Consider the following 20,531-nt stretch of genomic DNA (forward strand, 5'->3'; position numbering starts at 1 on the left):
GTAGCTCAAGCACATGTCCCCAGGATGAACCCTGTCCACCCTAAAATCCCTGCCTAAGAGAGGCCATCATTGCCAGGGGAATTTACTCTTCCAATCCAAACCAGGTGATAGACATATGGCCCCCTCAACCTCCCTTACAGCAGTTACTTTAAAAAGCTTGCAATGACAAATCCTTTCCCCCCTTCGAGATATAAATCTTGTCACTCAGAACTTCTTCTCAAGGACCTGAGAGCTGTCTCCTCCCAGCCTCCTAGGTACCTTGCTCTCACTTGTACCACTGCCTGTCATAAAGATATGGAAAGTTTATTTCTCCTGCTGGTAAGTGCCAATTAACAAACCCAGGTGGACCAGTGATATGGACCAACACCCTGTGGCACCCTTCAGTGCCTTTGCCTTAGCACATCCCACAGCCTTTTGCTTTGGGGAAGTTCAGTTCAGTTCATGATGCACCCACTTCCCTAACGCAATAGTTATTACTGAATAAAATTTATCCTTACTGCTTTAGACTAGTGTCTGGCTTTGTTTTTCGTTGACAGTAAGCACATTACATCGTTATTGAATTAGTTAATAAACAGGTACTATATAGGTGTGAACAGCTAGGGGAGAGAGTAGTTTCATTATGCCCAATGAAATCTTTTGGGATTTCTTTTATCCCCCCCTCCCCCCACTCCGAGAGGTTGATTGTTATTTTTTCTTTCATAATCTCTAACTTTGTGAAAGATTACATTTATATCCAAATTATCCACAGTGCATTTTAGAAATAACCTAGTCGGATTTTGTAGACAGGTATTAAAAAGCTATTTAAAAAGTCACATGCCTAAGTATCAACTCCATAGTTTCTCTTAAAAACATTTTTTTTTTCTTTCCTTTGGCGTAAAGACTTCAGAAGTTTTACCATTTCTGTTTTTTGGCTAATGGCAAGAGTTCAGTCCAGCCCAGGAAGACACGTGGGCGGGTTAGATGTGTGTGCTAGAGTGGCTGTGTTTGGCTAGACCTTTGCTACAAACGGCCCACACTTTTTCTTCCCTCTGTCTGGTACCTGCGCCTGCCGGCTTCAGCAATTTCTTCAGTTATCCAGTTAACCGCCCCTGTGGATACTTTTAGGACGCCCAGAGCACCCCCGCAACCCGAGACTTTCGGCGTCAGTTCATGCCTTAACCAACTACCCAAAGCACTCCTTCCACACTCCTGCCCCAGCCTGGACCAGCGTTTCCACCACACCCGTCCTGCGGTCGAGGGTGTCACGTGCTAGGACGCGGGCGTGAAGCCAGCGCCGCCATGATGATCTCTGGCAGCCTCTGAGGGGTAAGGAGACTGCAGCTGACCAGCCGCACGGAGTTCCGGCACCTTGTGCGCAAGTGCGGAAGTGTGTTGGCCCCGACTGTGTTCGGTTTCCGGCCGGTGGTGCGGCACCGGCCAGTTGGAGACGTGTAACGGACGGTGGGCTGCAGCCATGGCCGAGAGGAAACCTAACGGTGGTGGCGGCGCCGCCTCCGCGTCTTCGTCGGGCACCAACTTACTCTTCTCCTCCTCGGCCACGGAGTTCAGCTTCAACGTGCCCTTTATCCCGGTCACCCAAGCCGCCGCTGCCTCGGCCTCCTTGCTCTTGCCCGGAGGTAGTAAGGAGAGGGGGATCTGGTGGGGCAAATGTGTGGGGGGAGGTGAGCAGGGGGCGTGGGGCAAAGAGGGTCGGCCGGGAGGTTTTCCTTCTGCCTGGATCCGACCCTCTGGGTAGCTTGCCAGGGCCATCACTGGCCAGGTTTGAGTGGCTTGGGACTTTGGGATCTTGGGGACAGGAACCAAGCTCTTTGTCGAAGGAACCCTCTGTTCTGAGTGCTGGCCACTCCTGCATTGTTCCACAGATTTTTGTTGAACACCTAGTGGTGTGCCAGGTGTTTGCAGGGACTGAAAACAGATAGTGCCCCCTCTACTAGGATACAGTAGGATATCTCCTAGGACTGACAGCTAGCTACCCTCTCTTAGGATAGACACATAGTATTTGCCAAGTAGAGGTACAGAACACATCTTTCAAGGCAGTGCATCACTTTCTCTAAGGAACTGTTGCTTGTTCTCTTAGGTCCCTGCTCCTACGTACACCTTAGCTTTTTGTTCATATCATTATTGTCTAGGGAGATTGCTTTTTAGCAGTTATGTGGCATAACCCAGAGCTGGTGTTTAGGAACACGGACCGTGTTCCAGCGTTAGCCCTGCCAGTAACTCTGTGTGACCTCAGGCATATTACTTTACCTCTCTGTGCTTCATTTTCCATATATGTACAGCCTTCTAGGGCTGTAATGAGAAGTGCATTGATTTTTGTAAAGCGCTGAATATATTGTCAGGCATATAGTGTTATGTAATGTTTGCGAAATAAACATCTTTCTCTCTGTTTGGACTATAGTTTGTAGCTATGACTTATTTATGCCTAGCACATAGATCCTCAGAAAATGCTGAATGTTTTCCCATTGAATAATTTATTCTTGCTTGGAAGACTAAGGAAAGTTTCATGGAGAAGTGAAGAAAGGCAAACGGGAAGCAGCGATAAATGGTGGTTTCCCTCCCCTTGTTGAATGTTCCTTCTTGGTGTTTATCACCACCTGACATGTACACATATTTGTTTAGTTTATCCCATTAGTATGTAAGCTTCATGAGAGTAGGAACTTATACCTAGAGCAGTGCCTGGTATGCTGTAGACCAATTTTTTCAATAGGAAATTAATGAATGAATCAAAGGATGAGAATCAGGAACATGTATGTCTTATTTTGATAGTGTGGCTGAAAGGTTTGACATTGCCATGTTTGGTGAAGTGCCAGGTGTTTGCTGGAGCAGAATGCTTTGAGAGATTTCAGGAATAAATAAGGCCATACATGAGATTTTCATGTCATCCTCTGCTTCACAAATGTTTGGGTCATGCCCATCTTCCTCCTTGTTATATAATGTTTTGTTTGTGTCTTTTACTATCAGTAAATGGTAAACATCTTCCTTGTCAAGTGCAGGATAACTTCCTTGTCCTGAAAACTATTGTTTCTTGGAGGTAGTTTATTATTTTAATAAGAAAATTAATTTTTAGAATGCAAATTTTGTTAGCAAATATTTTTCTACTTTTAGAAAAGATTTGAGAGCGTTCCCTTTAGGACTTAGCAGGTTAAGAACCTGACTAGCATCCATGAGGATGAGTGTTCAATCCCTGGCCTCGCTCAGTGGGTTAAGGATCTGGCGTTCCTGTGGCTGTGGCATAGGCTGGCAGCTGCAACCCTATTCAACCCCTAGCTTGGAAACTTCCATATGCCACAAGTGCAGCCCTAAAAAAAAAGAAGAAGAAGAAAAAAGATTTGGTCATCAGAAGCCTATTCAGAGAATTTCCAGAGACAGAAGGAAAACCTGTCACATTGGAAGCAAAGTTAATCATGTCAGTGAAGGAGACACACAGAAAGCAACTTAATTCAGCCAACGTGGATCGAGCAGCTTGCTTGCCAGGCCCTGTTCCAGATGTCAGGGAGACACAGAGGAGCAGATAGCCTCGCCCTTACTGACTGTACAGTATATACAGACACACTATAACCAGCTCGGTAAGTAATTGGAGCTCCCTGGCCAGGGATCAGATCTGAGCTGCAGTTGCCACCTAGGCTGCCGCTGTGGCATCGCCGGATCCTTAACCCACTGTGCTGGGCTGGGGATTGAACTTGTGTCCCCGTGCTCCCAAGAGGCTGTCGATCCCATTGCACCACAGCAGGAACTGCATGTGTACATAATTGCTAGGCTGCTGTGAGAGCTGTGGCTGTCAGGCTGGCCAAGAGGACATCCCTCAGGCCTTTAGGGACTCACAGAGGAGGTGCTTCTTGAGCTAAGTGATGGAGGATACATAGAATTTAGGGAGTCTTGTAGTTCCCTGGGTGGCCTAGTGGTTAAGGACTTGGTGTTATCACTGCTGTGGCTCAGGTTACTGCTGTGGTTCGGGTTTGATTCCTGATCTAGGAACTTCTGTGTGCTGCGAGTGTGGCCAAAAAAAAAAAAAAAAAAAAAAAAAGAAGAAAGAAAGAAAAATGAGGGAGTCTTGAGAGACAGGCATATATAAAAGTCTGGAGAAAACATGCACATTTGTGGTAGGTGCTCACATTCTCTGTCCATCCCCAGCTCTTTCCTCTCTCACCCCTCCCCCGCCCCTTCATGGATCTGTGTGAGCAGAGTGAGTACAGGGGAGTGGCTCAAGTGGTCAGTGGTGACTGGATCACCAAGGGCCTCATATACCATTCTGAGGAATTTGTGGTTCATGCTATGGGGTGTGGGGTGCCTTGAAGGATTTTTTATTTTGTTATAGTTATTTTTTAATTTTTTGCTTTTTAGGGCCACACCTGGTGCATTGGAGGTTCTCAGGCTAGGGGTCGAATTGGAGTTATAGCTGCCAGCCTACGCCACAGCCAGAGCAATGTCAGATCCGAGCCTTGTCTGCGACCTACACCACAGCTCATGGCAACGCCTGATCCTTAGCCCACTGAGCGAGGCCAGGGATAGAACCTGTGTCCTCATGGATGCTAGTCAGATTTGTTAACTACTGAGCTACAACGGGAACTCCAAGGATTTTCAAAAGGTAGTGAAGTCAGAGGTATCTTTCAGAAAGACTGGAGTTTTCTGAGTTTGCATCAGAGTAAAGCTGACTGTAGCAAGAGCTGTCATACTGGAGGTGGTTTTAAGTAAGGCTGGAGCTGGTGGCACTCTAGCCCTGGTCAGAGCCACACTGGCTGTGAAGAGCAGACAACAATGGGAGAGACTTTTACACCAACAGATTGTTGGGACTTTGTGACTCACCGGGGCCTGGACTCTCTGGGGCAGAGGCCCCTTCTCTCTGTTGTGTTTAGCTCTGAGACCTGTCTCCACCTGGCATATAATCAGTACTCTGGACATATTTCTTTAATGAGAAACTGGATGATTAAATGCAGGGTATGAGGGCAAGGGAGGAGTCTGAGACAGGAGGTCTCTGTTTTGAGTGGATGGATGTTGGCAAACATCCTTTGAGATAGCAAGGAGCATATGGAGAGGGCCAGTTCGGAGGACAAATTCAGTTCAGGCTTACTAAGTTTGAGGTATGTTTGCCTGACAACCGAGTATTGAGGAAGCAGTTGGAAAATAGGTTCTGGGATGCGTGAGATCAGTCTCAGTTCGAGACAGAGTTGGGAGCATCACAGGTACACAGGTGCTCATTAAAGTTGAGTCTGGATGCCAGATGTGTTCACGTGTAATTAGAAAGTGCCCCTGAGGTGAGGCTGGCAGCTTGTTGAGATCAGTATTTCATTTGCCATTGATGCTCATCAGAAAAAAATTTCTTGGATCAAGTTGATCTCAAGTTGTGTTAAAGAATGGAAGACACCACAGAGATTTTTTTCCCCCCTTCTTTTATTTTTTATTTTTGTGTTTTGGCCATTCCTGTGGCCTGTGGAAGTTCGTGGGCCAGGGATCGAACCCGAGCCATAACAGTGATCTGAATAGCAGTGGCAACTTAACCTGCTGAGCCACCAGGGAACTCCTTCCTGCTTTTAAATGTTGAGAGATAAACTAAGAAATATGAGTCCAAGTGAAGTTCAAGTAACTGGAAAGAGAGGGCAGGAAGCAGAAATGTTTCAGAAAAGCAGAATGATACAAGCAGACAGAGGGCCTTATAGGAAGTGATATTTTCAGTTTCAAAGAAACAACTCAGAGGAGTTTTTTTCTTTCTTTCTTTTTTTTTTTTTTTTTTTTCCATTTTTTGGCCACCCCGGAGCACATGGAGTTTCCAGGCCAGGGAGGGCTGGGGATTAGATCTGCCCCACATTTGTGACCTGTCCCGCACTGGGTCCTTAACCCATTGTGCTGGGCTGGGTCATTACTACGTCCCAGCGCTCCAGAGATGCTACCAATCCTGTTGCAGCACAGTAGGAACTCCTCAGAAGAGTGTTTTGAACAGTGGAGTATCTTAGTTACATTGATGTGTGTGAACTTTCGAGGTTGTGTAGAAGGAAAATGTTTTATTTTATAACTAGGTGGTAGAAGAGAGGATAAATAGTTTGGTGCTGATTATACCTACAGCGAAGATCAGGTTGGGCAAAGGGAAGTGAGGAGAACGTCCCTTGGTTAGAAAATGACTTTTCTAGTGATTGGGCATTCTCTATTGAGTGTCTGGTTGTGATACTGGTTTCAGGGATGGCAATTAATGGTTGGCCTACTTTGCCTCAGGAATACAAATACCACGTATTCACTTGTACAATGAGGGCTTTGTAGGTAAGAGCTGTGACACACCCCTTCTTGTCAACAGAGTTAATGTGTGTACTTTAGTTTTTTATCATTACTCTAGAAATAAAGTTATGTGTATTTGGGTTGTGGAATAATATTTGAATTATTTCTTACCAGAAAAAGCAGCATTCGAAATAACATGTAAAAAAATAGTAGGTATAGGTGCAGTGGGCTAAGGATCCAGTATTGTCACTGCAGTGACTCAGGTTGCTGCTGTGGCGCAGGTTCAGTCCCTGGCCTGGAAACGTGTGTTTGCTGCAGGTGGGCCAAAAAGAAAAAAACAGCAGGCGGAGATTTTGTTTCCATTTTAAAAAACTTCTTCTATATACAAATATGTCTACATAACTTATATAAGATACCATAACATTGTCAGTGTTCAGTGATCGTCTCTGGGAGATGGGCTTTAGGAATAAGTTATTATTTTTCCCCTCTCCTTTGGTTGTTTCTTACTCACATTTTCTAGTTTTTCATTTCAAAGAAAAGTTTTCAAAGAAAAAAAGTTTTTCATTTTTGTCTGTACTGCAGAAATGTAAGTTTGAACAACAGAATAGAGGTATAATTGTTAGATCTGCTGCATGGACTCTGATCTACAGAGTGGGAGCTTAGCTTTAAACCTTGTTCCCTTCCGTTCCCTTTCAGAGGATTCCACAGAAGTGGGTGAGGAGGACAGCTTCCTTGGTCAGACTTCTGCTCACACGTCTACCCCACAGACATTTAGTTACTTCTCTCAGGTATCAAGCAGTAGTGATCCTTTTGGGAATATTGGACAGTCACCGTTAACAACTGCGGCCACATCGACTGGACAGGCAGCATTCTCCAAGCCCCCAACTGCTCTCCCTTTTACGACCGGATCCCAAGATGTGTCAAATGCGTTTTCACCATCCATTTCCAGGGCTCAGTATGGTGCTCCACCTTCTTCACAGATGGGAATAAATACTTATCTGCCTTCTCAGCCTAGTAGTCTCCCTCCTTCCAATTTTGGGAGCCCACCCCAAGGAACACCCCAGCAAGGATACAATCCATATCGCCACACAGCTGTGAGCAGCAGGGCTAATCCTTATATTACACCACCACAGCTGCAGCAGTGCCAACCGCCAGCCCATCCTCCCCATCCTCCACCCACTGGACCCCCTGTTCAGATGTACCAGATGCCTCCAGGATCTTTGCCACCGGTATGGATGTGTTCTTATATCCTAGTTATTCACTGTAATTTTTAATCTCTCTCTTATCTTAACCTTTGTCTTTAAAAACACTGTTTTTACTAATCTATATGATGACAAATTATTTTTCAGAAGGTATTTTTTGTAAACTACATGTTTCGAAGTAAACAATCTTTTTTTTTTTTTTTTTTGGTCATTTTAGGACCACACCCATGGCATTTGGAGGGTCCCAGGCTAGGAGTCCAATTAGGGCTGCAGCCAGGCCTATGCCAAAGCCACAGCAACGTGGGATTTGAGCTGCGTCTGTGACCTACACCACAGCTCATGGCAACGCCAGATCCCCAAGTGAGGCCAGGGATGAACCCGAATCTTCATGGATACTAATCAGGCTCGTCAACCACTGAGCCACGATGGGATCTCCCATTTTATTTTATTTTTTTGAAGTAATCTTTTAAAGGTAGCTCATTAAAGGGTTCATATTTTAATATAATCTAGTTATGGAAATAGTAGTTGATTTTAATGAGTTAACCACATGCCAGTAGTTCCAGATTTTAATATAAGATACCAATAATAAATGTCATCTAGAGACATATGAGAGTCAAAACAATTATTAACAGACTGCCAGCTTCTCATTTTTATTTAAAAATTTTTTTTTAATTTCTTGGACGCCCCGTGGCACATGAGTTCCTGGGCCAGGGATCAGATCCGAGCTGCAACCGTGACCTGAGCTGCAGAGGCGGCAACGCCAGATCCCCAAGCCACTATGCTGGGCTAGGGATCGAACCTGGGTCCCAGCGCTCCCAAGATGGTGCCACTGCCACTGTGCCTTTTTTTTCCCCCTTCATTTTAAATTACACTATTCAATCAGAATACTCAATTACTGGGTGGGACTAAAATTAATAATTTCTTTTATTTATTTATGGAGTTTGAGTCTAGACAGACAAGCTCTATCTCAGGGGAATGATGGAATAACTTTTGCGTTGGGTAAATTTTATGAAATTCCCTTATGCTTTTTCCCCCACTGATTATTCAGCTGATTTCCAAAGGGAGGTAAACTGAATCAAAAAAGGGGAAACGACTGAAAGGAAGAATTAAGAACCCAGCCAGTGGGGCACACAGGGTATAACGTGAGTGCTCTCTTGGGGGTAGAGAATGGGCTCCATTTTACCATAATTTAAATCACACCAGTATACAAACTCTTGGTAATACTGGATTTCAGCATGTTGGAAAGGAACCAGTTTCATAGAATGTGATATAAGTTAGTATTCTTTGTTTGCTGATGAAATTTTGAAAATATAATTAAGAATTTTAAAAATGATGGGAGTTCCCATCGTGGCTCAGTGGTTAATGAATCCAGCTAGGATCCAGTGGGTTTGATCCCTGGCCTTGCTCAGTAGGTTTGGATCCAGCGTTGCCATGAGCTGTAAGGTAGGTCAGAGACATGGCTCAGATGTCAAGTGGCTGAGGCTATGGTGTAGGACAACAGCTGCAGCTCCAATTCGACCCCTAGCCTGGGAACTTCCATATGCTGCGGGTCTGGCCCTAAAAAGACACACAAAAAACTTTTTTTTAAAATGTTAATTCAATGTATAAAGAAAAGTTGTGAAAATAATAGGACAGAGAATACCCCAGTACCCTACCCAGATTTACCTCATGAATGTTTTACCTCATTTGTTCTCTCATTTGTGAACATGCACCTGTTGGAGCATCCTCTCTCCACCTCCCTCCCTGCCTGCCTTTCTCACTCTGTACATGTACAGTTTGTGGGGGGAAAACATTTGAATGTCAGTTAAGTACATCATGATTCTTTACTCTTAGATACTTTAGTGTGTCTTTCTTAAGAATAAGGATATTCTTTTATATAACCACAGTATAGTTATCGGCCTAAGTTAAGTTAATATTTTGAAAAAAAATTTTTTTTTTTTTTTTGGTCTTTTTAAGGTTGCACCTGAGGCATATGGGAGTTCCCAGGCCAGGGGTCGAATCAGAGTTGTAGCTGCCGGCTTATATCACAGCCACAGCAACCCGGGATCCAAGCCGTGTCTGTGACCTGCACCACAGCTCATGGCAGCGCTGGATCCTTTAGCTCACTGAGGCTCGAACCCGCATCCTCATGGATACTAGTCAGGTTCATGACCCCAGAATCACGATGGGAACTCCTTGAAATGATTTTTAATAAAAAATTTTAAAAAAATTGTATTCTGATTTTAAAGGTAGTTTCAGTGCAGAAAATTTGAAAAACGAGAATAGCCAAATGAATAAAAATTGCCACTAGAAAAGCTTGTTTTTATTTTGTCTTTCTTATCTTTTTTCTAGACAAATTTGTAGTTTTTTTCTAGACAACATAATACATGTTTTTTAATGAACATTTTTTAGAAGTTAAGTTTTTTTCTTTTCTTTTTGTCTTTTTGCTATTTCTTGGGCTGCTCCTGCGGCATATGGAGATTCCCAGGCTAGGGGTATAATCGGAGCCGTAGCCACCAGCCTACACCAGAGCCACAGCAACGCTGGATCCGAGCCGCGTCTGCAACCTACACCACAGCTCATGGCAACGTTGGATCGTTAACCCACTGAGCAAGGGCAGGAACCGAACCTGCAACCTCATGATTCCTAGTCAGATTCGTTAACCACTGTGCCATGACGGGAACTCCGTTAAGTTTTTTTCTAAAACATTTCTTCCTTTCTTCTTTCTTGCTTGCTTGCTTTTTTAGGGCCGCACCCACGGCATATGGCGATTCCCAGGCTAGGGGTCATATCGGAGCTGCAGGTGCCAGCCTGACCACAGCCACAGCACCATGGGATTTGAACCATAACTCATGGCAACGCTGGATCCTTAACCTACTGAGCAAGGCCAGGGATCTAACCTGTATCCTCATGGATACTAGTCGAATTCATAATCTGCTGAGCCCAATGGGAACCCCCTCTAAAAACATTTTTAATGGTGCTAGTGAATTCTAGATTTGAGTATAAGATGATTTATTTAATCAGGTTTCTGTTAGACATTTAGATTGTTTTGGTGATTGTCTATTATAAATAGCCTTTTGGTATACATCTTTGTGGGTAAATTTTTACAGTTATATCTTTAGGATGAAGTCTTAGAAATGGAATGGCACTTTTTTTTTTTTTTTTGTGCTACACCTGTGGCATGTAGAAACTCCTTGGCCAGGGATTGAACCTGATCTGTGGTTGCAACCCATGGCACAGCTAAGGCAATGCTGGGTCCTTAGCCCAGTGTGCCACATAGGAACTTCTGGAATATGCATGTTTTAAAGGTTAAATCACAGGAGACACATTACTAGGTTGATTTCTATAAAGGTAGAAGTTTACTTTGTCATCAGTGTGAGAAGGTCCTATTTACTTTGCAACTGATTTGGGGTTGTGTTAGATTTTTTAAAAATTTTAGTTGTTTTGGCACCTAGTTATTAAATAGCTGTCTAGAGATATATTTAGTATAGTTATTACTAAGTCAGTTTGGGTCTGAAGCATATACAAAATTGTTCCTTTGGACTGACAAGATGCTCCTAACTTTTTGTCCCCTCCAGATTCCTCCTGCAGTGCAGTCAGGATTGTCCCCTCCAACCCAGCAGCAGGCACCTGCTAGAACTCCTGGTCCCTCTGTGCAAGTGCCACCTCCTTTTCTACTTCAAAACCAATACGAACCTGTCCAACCCCACTGGTTTTACTGCAAGGAGGTAGAATACAAACAACTCTGGATGCCTTTCAGTGTGTTTGACTCTTTGAATCTTGAGAAAATCTATAATTCAGGTAAGCATGGATCCTGCATCATTTGTATATGATTTTAGTCAATTTTTTTTTTTTTTGGTTGTGGCATGCAGTGGGTTGATGTGGGATCTCAGTTCCCAGACTAGGGATTGAACCTGGGCTTTAGGGGTGAAGGGACTGAGTCCTGACCACTAGACCACCAGGGAAATTGTGTCTGATTTTAGGAAAAGAGGAAGGAAGGGCTTTTATCCATGGCCTACTTTTTAATGAATGTCAAATATTTTAATCCTTATAGAGCCCACCAGCCTCAGTACCTTAAGATGATAGTAATATAATTCCTGAGTTATTTGAGCAAGGTATTTGAAGAAATGTTTTAGTAATTTTGTTTGTTTATTTAAAGGTATTTTAAATCCAAGAACAGAATAGTTCATATAACGCAGGTGACAGTTTTCTCTCTCTTTTTTTTTTTTGGATCTTTTTAGGGCTGCATTTGAGGAATGTGGATGTTCCCAGGCTAGGGGTCGAATTAGAGCTGTGGCTGCTAGCCTACACCACAACTCCTGTAGTGCAGGATCCAAGCCGTGTCTGTGACCTGCACCACACCTCATGGCAATGCTGGATCCCCAACCCACTGCGTGAGGCCAGGGAACCCACGTCCTCACAGTTACTGGTTGCGTTTGTTACCAGTGGGCCACAACAGGAACTCCACCCCCCCCTTTTTTTTTTAACTCAATGAATTTTATTACATTTGTAGTTGTACAGTGATCATCACAACCCAGTTTTATAGCATTCCCATTCCGAACCTCTGTGGTGACAGTTTTCTTATTTTCCTTATTTGTTTATAGCCATTCGAGCATTTATAAAGCGTTTTCTGTTTTTTTTTTTGGGGGGGGGGCACACCTGTGGCATATGGAAGGTCCTAGGCTAGGGGTCAAATTGGAGCTGTAGCATGGACACTAGTCAGATTTGTTACTGCTGAGCCCCATGGGAACCTCCTAGAAAACTTTTTTTTTTTTTTTTTTGTCTTTTTGTCTTTTGAGGGCCACACCTGCAGCATATGGAGATTCCCAGGCTAGGGGTTTAATCGGAGCTGTAGCTGCCGGCCTATGCCAGAGCCACAGCAACGCTAGATCCGAGCAGCATCTGTGACCTGCACCACAGCTCATGGCAACGCCTGATCCTTAACCCACTGAGCGAGGCCAGGGACCGAACCCGTAACCTCATGGTTCCTAATTGGATTCGTTAACCACTGCACCACGCTGGGAGCTCTGGTGTGTGGGTGTGTGGGGGTGTGTGTGTGTGTGTGTGTGTACATATATATTCGAGCATTTATAAAGCATTTTCTGTTTTTGTTTTTTTTTTTTGTCTTTTTAGTGCCGCATCTGTGGCACATGGAGGTTCCCAGGCTAGGGGTCTAATTGGAGCTGTAGGCGCTGGCCTACACCACAGCCACAGCAACGCCAGATCTGAGCTGCATCTGCAACCTACACCACAGCTCATGGCAGTGCTGGATCCTTAACCCACTAAGTGAGGCCAGGGATCGAACCTGAGTCCTCATGGTTCCTGGTTAGATTCGTTTCCGCTGCTCCATGATGGGAACTCCTTAAACTTATATTTTTGAACCAAAATGAGCTTTGTAGTTCTTTGTCTTTAGGTATAGATGAGTCACCCTATTGATTATTTATTGCTTGTAAAATACTGGTAACTTGAGTTAAAATGTGGACTTTGTGCTCCAGTCCAGCCAGACCCTGAGAGTGTGGTTCTAGGCACCGATGGAGGGCGCTATGATGTTTACCTCTATGACCGCATGCGGAAAGCCGTATACTGGGAAGAGGAGCCAGCTGAAGTGCGGCGCTGCACTTGGTTTTACAAAGGGGACACAGATAGCAGATTTATTCCCTATACAGAGGAGTTCAGCGAAAAACTAGAGGTACGTGGGCTTTTTTCCTTTATGCTTTTCTTCATTTATTTTTTTATTTTTTTATTTTTTTGTCTTTTGTCTTTGTTGTTGTTGTTGTTGCTATTTCTTGGGCCGCTCCTGCGGCATGTGGAGGTTCCCAGGCTAGGGGTTGAATCGGAGCTGTAGCCACCGGCCTACGCCAGAGCCACAGCAACTCGGGATCCGAGCCGTGTCTGCAACCTACACCACAGCTCACGGCAACGCTGGATCGTTAACCAACTGAGCAAGGCCAGGGATCGAACCCGCAACCTCATGGTTCCTAGTCGGATTCGTTAACCACTGCGCCACGACGGGAACTCCCCTTTATGCTTTTCTTTAAAACTCATAGACTGTATACATCTGAGCCTCATGTAACACTGCTCTCCGCAGAGGAGTCTTTACCTGAAAGTCTGTCTTGATCTTGTTTGCAAAGAAGATCGCTTTTTAAGTGTTGTCATCTTCTATGAGGTGCTAATTGTGGCCTCAGGGTCTAAAGATAGGATGTTTTTCAGGGGTGCATCACGAATGAGGTGCTTGTATCAAGCCTGCAGAAGAACCTAGGCTTCTGGGATCTGCTGTTGACAGCACATGCCAGGCATATGAATGCTTTTCAAATTTATACTCAGTTAAAAGTCTTGAAATTATCTTCTGGTTTATGAAAATAAATGCAAGAATAGAAACAAATGTCATGAGACTTTTTTAACCATTTAAAACTGGTGGCTAATGTTGTTTTATGTAATTGTGTTAATTTCTTGTTATAATTCTCTTAATAGTTGAGTATTGAGTATTTGAAATAGATGAATTCATCTGCATACATGGGAAATGAAATAGAGAACGTTTTTCAGTTAGCTTTTTTTTCTTTTTGTCTTTTTGTCTTTTTAGCGCCGCACCTGCAGCATATGGAGGTTCCCAGGCTAGGGGTCCAATCAGAGCTGTTGCTGCCAGCCTACACCACAGCCACAGCAATGCCGGATCCTTAACCCACTGAGTAAGGCCATGATGGGAACTCCTAGTAACTATTTTTTAATGTATTACTAAAACTTGTGTAACCAACACTAACATTAAACATTAAAATAATACTAATATTAACATTAAAAAGGACCTCTAAAATGCTAATCTTCCATAGATTCATATTTTGAAACATACAAGTGAGGACTGGGCCTTATATCCTGTTTAAGAGCTGAGAAATTTCACAATTGACTATTAATTACTAAGTATCTTTTGTCCTTGAAAAACATAATAATATAATTAATAGAAATAAGAAAAAATTAAATCACAATCTTGGGTGTTCTCATCATGGTTCAGTGGTAATGAACCCGACTATCATCCGTGAGGACCTAAATTTGATCCCTCAGTGGGTTAAGGATCTGGTGGTGTTGTGAGTTGTGGTGTAAGTTGAAGACATGGCTCAGATCTCATGTTGCTGTGGCTTTGGTGTAGGCTGGCAGCTGCAGCTCTGTACTCCTAGCCTGGGAACTTCCATATGCTGTAGTTGTGGCCCTAAAAAGCAAAAATTAAAATAAAAAATTAAAAAATCACAATCTTGTCATCCTTTCAAATCAAATTCCACATTTAAAAATATTTTCTTAGGAGTTCCCGTCATGGCACAATGGTTAACAAATCTGACTAGGAACCATGAGGTTGCGGGTTCCATCCCTGGCCTCGCTCATTGGGTTAAGGATCTGGCATTGCTGTGAGCTGTGGTGTAGGTTGCAGACGCGACTCAGGTCCCGAGTTGTTGTGGCTGTGGTGTAGGCCGGCGGCTAAGCTCCCATTAGACCCCTAGCCTCGGAATCTCCATATGCCTCGGGAGCAGCCCTAGAAAAGGCAGAAAGACAAATAAGTAAATAAATAAATAAATAGAATGAAATAAAAATGTTTTCTTAGACTGTTCTTTATATACGTATTTTTCTAACAATAATAGTGGTACAATCTTTTTCTGGAGTATTTTGCTTTTTCAAAAGAAAATTTGTAAATGTAATTCTTTGGCATTGTCAGTTGTACCTGCCCTAGAAATATTAACCTTTATAGTAGTGACTATGAAGTACTATCCTATAACCAATTAAATACGAAAAGATGAGTATAGGCCTAAAATAAGCAGATGTTAGTTGGGGCTAAGTAAATTGGAAAGACGCTTGTTGAGAACAGAGGCTTCAAATTTTTTTTTCTTTTTTTTTGGGCTGTACCTGTGGCATATGGAAGTTCCCAGGTTAGGGGTTGAATGGGAGCCACAGCTACTGGCCTACGACAGCCACAGCAATGCGAGATCTGAGCTGCATCTGTGACCTACACCACAGCTCACGGCAATGCCGATCCTTAATCCACTGAGTGAGGCCAGGGCTGAGACCTGCGACCTCATGGTTTCTAGTCGGGTTTGTTAACCACTGAGCCACGAAGGGAACTACCTCAAATTTTTTTTTTCAGTTCAGTCAATGGTAAGAATACATTTTGCATTGAGATTTAGTATATACATTTTTTGTATACACACATACGCATGCATCTGTATGCATATTTATTTATCAGAAATAGTGGTGTTTGGCAACCTGGTTCTCCAGGGAAAAAAGCCCCTGATTTAAAGCATTTGCTCATTTCCCTGGTATACATACTTCTATCACGGCAAGTTTTAAACTATCAACATGATGTAACTGGACAAGGAATTGGGAAGAGTTAGTTGTGTGATCAGCTCTTGTGAGCTGGTGTGAGCCAGATTAAACACACCACTAAATGCAGAAGTCCATGAAACAGCACTTACCCCCACTAGGTGGCATTCACTTTGATCTTTTCTCTTTCATTTAAAAACATAACTTTTACAATTTATTACTTGTCATGACCCAAAGTTGGAAAAACACTGTTTTAGAGCAGAGTCAGAACCCAGCTAAGAAGAGCAAAGACTGAAAAGAAGGCATAAAATTAATTTCGTTCTTGGGAACACCAAATATTAGGAAGAGCCAGTCTCCTAAAACATAATTTTAATTATTTGAATAAGGAATAAAGTATGAAAGGAAGACTGATATCTCTAGCTTAATTTTAGACTTAAATAATTAAGTAGACAAATGAACAAACATGTGCTATAATTTTTGGTATCTTTGGTGGGACCCTACTGAAGGTATAATGTTTCAAGGCTGAATGTTTAGTCTTAATTGTTTTGAAGCTACGTTATATACTTTCCAGTCTAAGCAGCATTGGAAAGTAAATACTTTCTCTTAACTGTATTTGATTATAAATGGGTGACACAGGCTTTGAGGGTAGAATTCATGTACTTACCATCTCAATAGCATGTGGTTGTTTCTTAACTTTGGGAGCTTCTAGGAAATGCAGACCAGCTCAGGGAAGAGGCAGAGGAGTTAGGAAACGAGAAAGCCACTGAGAAGATGAGAATCATATATATTGCTAGTATTGTCAGTGATCCTGTCCCATCAGAGCCCTGAGGCAAAACAAGAAAAGAGTTGGAAGCAAAAAACAGCTTTAATGATGACATGAATGTCTATGTAGAAACCAGGGGAACCTCTAGAAATACCATTAGCACCAATTTAAGAGTTTAGCCAGTTTGTGGATATAAAATCAGTATATACAAATTAATACCATTCCTATACAATAGGAATAACCAATTAGAAACCATAATAAAAAAAGACTATAACATGAGCAAAACTACTTGCTAAGTAGGAAAAAAGCCCAACGAAAGATATGTATGAACTTTATGGAGAAAAACTTAACAGAATTGAGGGATGTAAAAGATGACCTCAAAGAAATAGAGCAAACTGTTATGTTCATAGGTGCACAGTCTCAATGTAATAAAAATGTCAGTGTTTCCCAAATTGTTTTATAAATTTTATGGAATTCCGATCAAAATTACATCAAGGTTTTTTGGGTAAAGTTTGCAAACTGTTCCTAAATTTTATGTGGGAGGTCAAAATTCCGGGAACCAAGACCCATTTTGAAGAACGATGTATGAAAACATTCTCTACCAGATAAGATATATTATAAAGCTCTGGATTGAAAGGGAAATGAGGTGAAAATAGTTCTTAAGATGGTGAAACTTTAACATTTTTGTTTGTGATCTTTTAAAAATTATAAATAGGAGCTCCCATTGTGGCTCAGTGGAAACGAATCTGACTAGCATCCATGAGGACACAGGTTCAATCCCTGGCCTCTTTCAGTGGGTTAAGGATCCGGCATTGCCATCTGTGGTGTAGGTTGCAGACATGGCTTGGATCCTGAGTTGCTGTGGCTGTGGTGTACTCCCAGCGGCAGCTCTGATTTGACCCCTGAGCCTGGGAACCTTCACATGCCGTGGGTGTGGTCCTAAAAAGCAAAAAATTAAAAAAAAAAAGAAATAAAAATAAAAGTTATAGATAAATATATTTAAAAAAATTTTTAAAGCAGCAAGGAAAGAGGGTCAACTGGATAAAGACTGATGGGGAAGAATTGTCATGGAATGACTGCCCAGGAGACCAAAAGAACCACTTCTATTTTGACAAGGTTGTCAATCAGTTACTATTTTATTTTATTATTTTAAATTTTTTTTGGCTTTTTAGGGCTGCACCCACAGAATCTGGAGGTTCCCAGGCTAGGGGTCTAATTGGAGCTTAGCCGCCGGCCTACACCAGAGCCACAGCAATGCGGGATCTGAGCCACGTTTGCGGCCTACACAACAGCTCACGACAATGCCAGATCCTTAACCCGCTGAGCAAGGCCAGGGATTGAACCCGCAACCTCATGGTTCCTAGTTGGATTCGTTAACCACTAAGCCATGATGGGAACTCCTCTATTATTATTTTTTTTTTTTTTAAACTTGATTGCTTTGTCAGGCAAAGGAGGCCACAGCAAGCTGATGCCCTAAAGACTGTGCCCTCGCTGTTAATAATTTTTAAAAAAGACTTCGGACAGTGGGTGTATCAGAGGTTCCCCTTACCTCATCTTTGATCTCTCTCCAAGGGACCCTCAGACTCCGGCCCTGTAGAAAGAAGAATAGTGTCTCTGGAGGAACAGTAAGAAAATGGATGGACAGTGAAGTCTTTGGGTCAGAAAGTTGTGGTGGGAATGAACCACAGTTCTGCTTTTGCTCCTACCGCTGTGATCACTGTGAGAGCTTGGGCAGCTGTGAACTGAGAGTGGCTGCTAGCAGCCAAATTGTGTCCCTCCCCAAAAAAAGACAGGTTGACGTCTTAACCTCTAGTACCTCAGAATGTGACTTTATTTGGAAATAGGGTAGTTCCGGATATAATTAGTTAAGATGAGATGGTAGGGTCGGCCTCTTAATTCAATATGACTGATGTCCTTAGGAGAAGACACCCTTGTTAAGACAGACACAGAGGGAGAAGGCCGGGTCCAAGTAGAGGATTGGCCTGGTGCACCTGTAAGCCATCAGCACTAAAACCTGCTTACAGACCTCCAGGAGCCAGGAAGAGGTGAGAAAGGAGTTCCCTACAGGTTTCAGAAGGAATGTGGCTCTGCTGACACATGGCCTCCAGAACCGTAAGGCAATCCTTTCTGTTTTTATAAGCCACTCAGTTTGTGGTACTTTGTTATGGCAGCCCTAGGAAGTTAGTATACTCTCTAGATCTTGGTTTTCATCTCCATGTAATGAGGAGAATATTATTTAGCAGTTATTGAGAGCAGTTAATTAACTGAGGTACTGTATATAAAGGGACAGTAAGTATGGTAACCGGTTAGTACATGAGTGCTGCTATTCCTGCTGTTTTTATTGTTATCATGGTTGTAATTGTTTCCTACACTTTTTCTTAATGTGATAGAGATTTGTCAAACTGGATTGTGTATTTTTTACATTGCAGGCTGAATATAAAAAAGCTGTAACCACGAATCAGTGGCATCGCAGATTAGAGTTTCCGAGTGGAGAGACAATTGTTATGCACAATCCAAAGGTAACGATACTGTTTAAGATAATAAAGTCTTTAGGCTTTTAAAAATAATTACTTTACTGAAGGGATAGTTCTGCAGTAGGGATATATTTTTTCTGCAGTAGGAGTATGTTTATAACAAGTGCATTGCATTTAAGTTTACTGTAGTTCACATTAGCAAAAGAAATAAATGTGAAATTTAAATTTCAGTTTCTTTTATGAAGTTTCTCTTTATGGTAACACATTAGCTGAAGCTTAGTTGCATCCTTGAAGTTAAGCTTGATAAATTTTTGTACTTGATGCAGGATTAGCAGACTTTTCTGTAAAGGGCCAGAGAGTAAATATTTAAGGTTTCGGAGGCCAGTTAGTTTCTGAAAGCAGCGTAGGAAACATGTAAACCAATGGATGTGGCTCTTTTCAATAAAATATTATTTATAAAAAGAAGCATTGGGGCAGATTTGACGTGAGGCCATAGTTTGCCTACCTTGCCCTTGTTTCAACTTTTAAAGTAAAACTCTAATCTTCCTCTTTTTATTTGTATTGTCTCCAAGAACATTTGTTTTTTTAAAAGATATTGGTGTGGTGTTTACATTCTCCATTTACCATCCTTATTCTCTCTGAGCTCCAGATTCCTCACCTGGAGGTTTATTTCCCAGGGTCGTATTTTAGATGAAGTGAGGTAATTTATGCACAAGCATCTAACATAGTGCTTGGCATTCAGTAGCTTCTTAGAACATAGGCCATTTATTACAAAAGAGTATAAAAGAAAAAACAAAAATAACTTACGTTCTAACCAACTTGAAACCCATTGTAATATTAAAATAAGGTAAAGATAAAAACGTATTCATATCCCATCAAAAGTTAAACAGTAGAGTGTTTGCTTCAGCAGCACGTATACTTAAATTGGAATGCTATAGACATGCAATTTGTGAAGTTTTCCATATTTAAAAAAAAAAAAAGTGACAGCAACTGTGGTGTCTTACATCCCAGGATTTGTTTTGCAAACCTAGTTAAAAAAGTTTTTTTAAATAGTATAAAAAGGGGGTGGGGGTGTGTGCTTGTTTTGTGGGATGGAAATCCTGTGAAATTGGATTGTGATGATCATTATACAACTACAGATGTGATAAATTCATTGAAAAAAAATAAATAAACTTGAGCATTTCAAGAAAAAAAAAATAGTAAACTATATTGGTGTTCCCACTGTGGCATAGTGGGTTAAGAATCTGGCATTGCCATAGCTGCGGCCTAGGTTGCAGCTGTTGATTGGATTCCGTCCCTGGTCTGGGAACTTCCATATGCCGCAAGTGTGGCCAAAAATGTAAAAAAAAAAAAAAAAAAAAAAAGCAATCAAATGAAATAAAAAGCCTCTTACCTCTTTGTTCCCCTAGTTTCACCTCTCAATGGTAGCCACTATTATACTTTTTGTTTTTTAATTGTTTTCTAAATTTTTAATTTTTAAAATTATTTATTTAAAAATTTTATGTATATATATTTTTTGGCCTTTGCATGCAGTGGCTTGATATAAGATCTCAGTTCCCAGACCAGGGAATGAACCTGGGCTGAAGTGGTGAAAGTGCCCAGTCCTAAACA

At 42.1% G+C, this 20,531-nt stretch overlaps 2 protein-coding genes across 3 annotated transcripts in view; one reads left to right on the plus strand and one right to left on the minus strand.

Moving 5' to 3' along the window:
• Nucleotides 1–20,531, minus strand: part of MCMBP (minichromosome maintenance complex binding protein) — a 174,015-nt gene that overhangs the window by 86,502 nt on the left and 66,982 nt on the right. The window lies entirely within an intron of this gene.
• SEC23IP (SEC23 interacting protein) overlaps nt 1,384–20,531 on the plus strand; it is a 52,356-nt gene continuing 33,208 nt past the window's right edge. For both annotated transcript variants that reach the window (XM_021073464.2, XM_084995679.1), the window contains exons 1-5: nt 1,384–1,616; nt 6,901–7,433; nt 10,964–11,186; nt 12,881–13,074; nt 18,876–18,965. In XM_021073464.2, the coding sequence (XP_020929123.2) occupies nt 1,454–1,616; nt 6,901–7,433; nt 10,964–11,186; nt 12,881–13,074; nt 18,876–18,965 (1,203 nt within the window). In that variant the 5' untranslated portion in view covers nt 1,384–1,453. The remainder of the gene's footprint in view (nt 1,617–6,900; nt 7,434–10,963; nt 11,187–12,880; nt 13,075–18,875; nt 18,966–20,531) is intronic.

Source organism: Sus scrofa, chromosome 14 (assembly GCF_054392235.1).
Source record: "Sus scrofa isolate SSC_HxYL_T2T_F1_AM1 chromosome 14, Sscrofa_HxYL_maternal_Yorkshire_Landrace_v2.0, whole genome shotgun sequence".
Lineage (NCBI taxonomy): Eukaryota > Metazoa > Chordata > Mammalia > Artiodactyla > Suidae > Sus > Sus scrofa.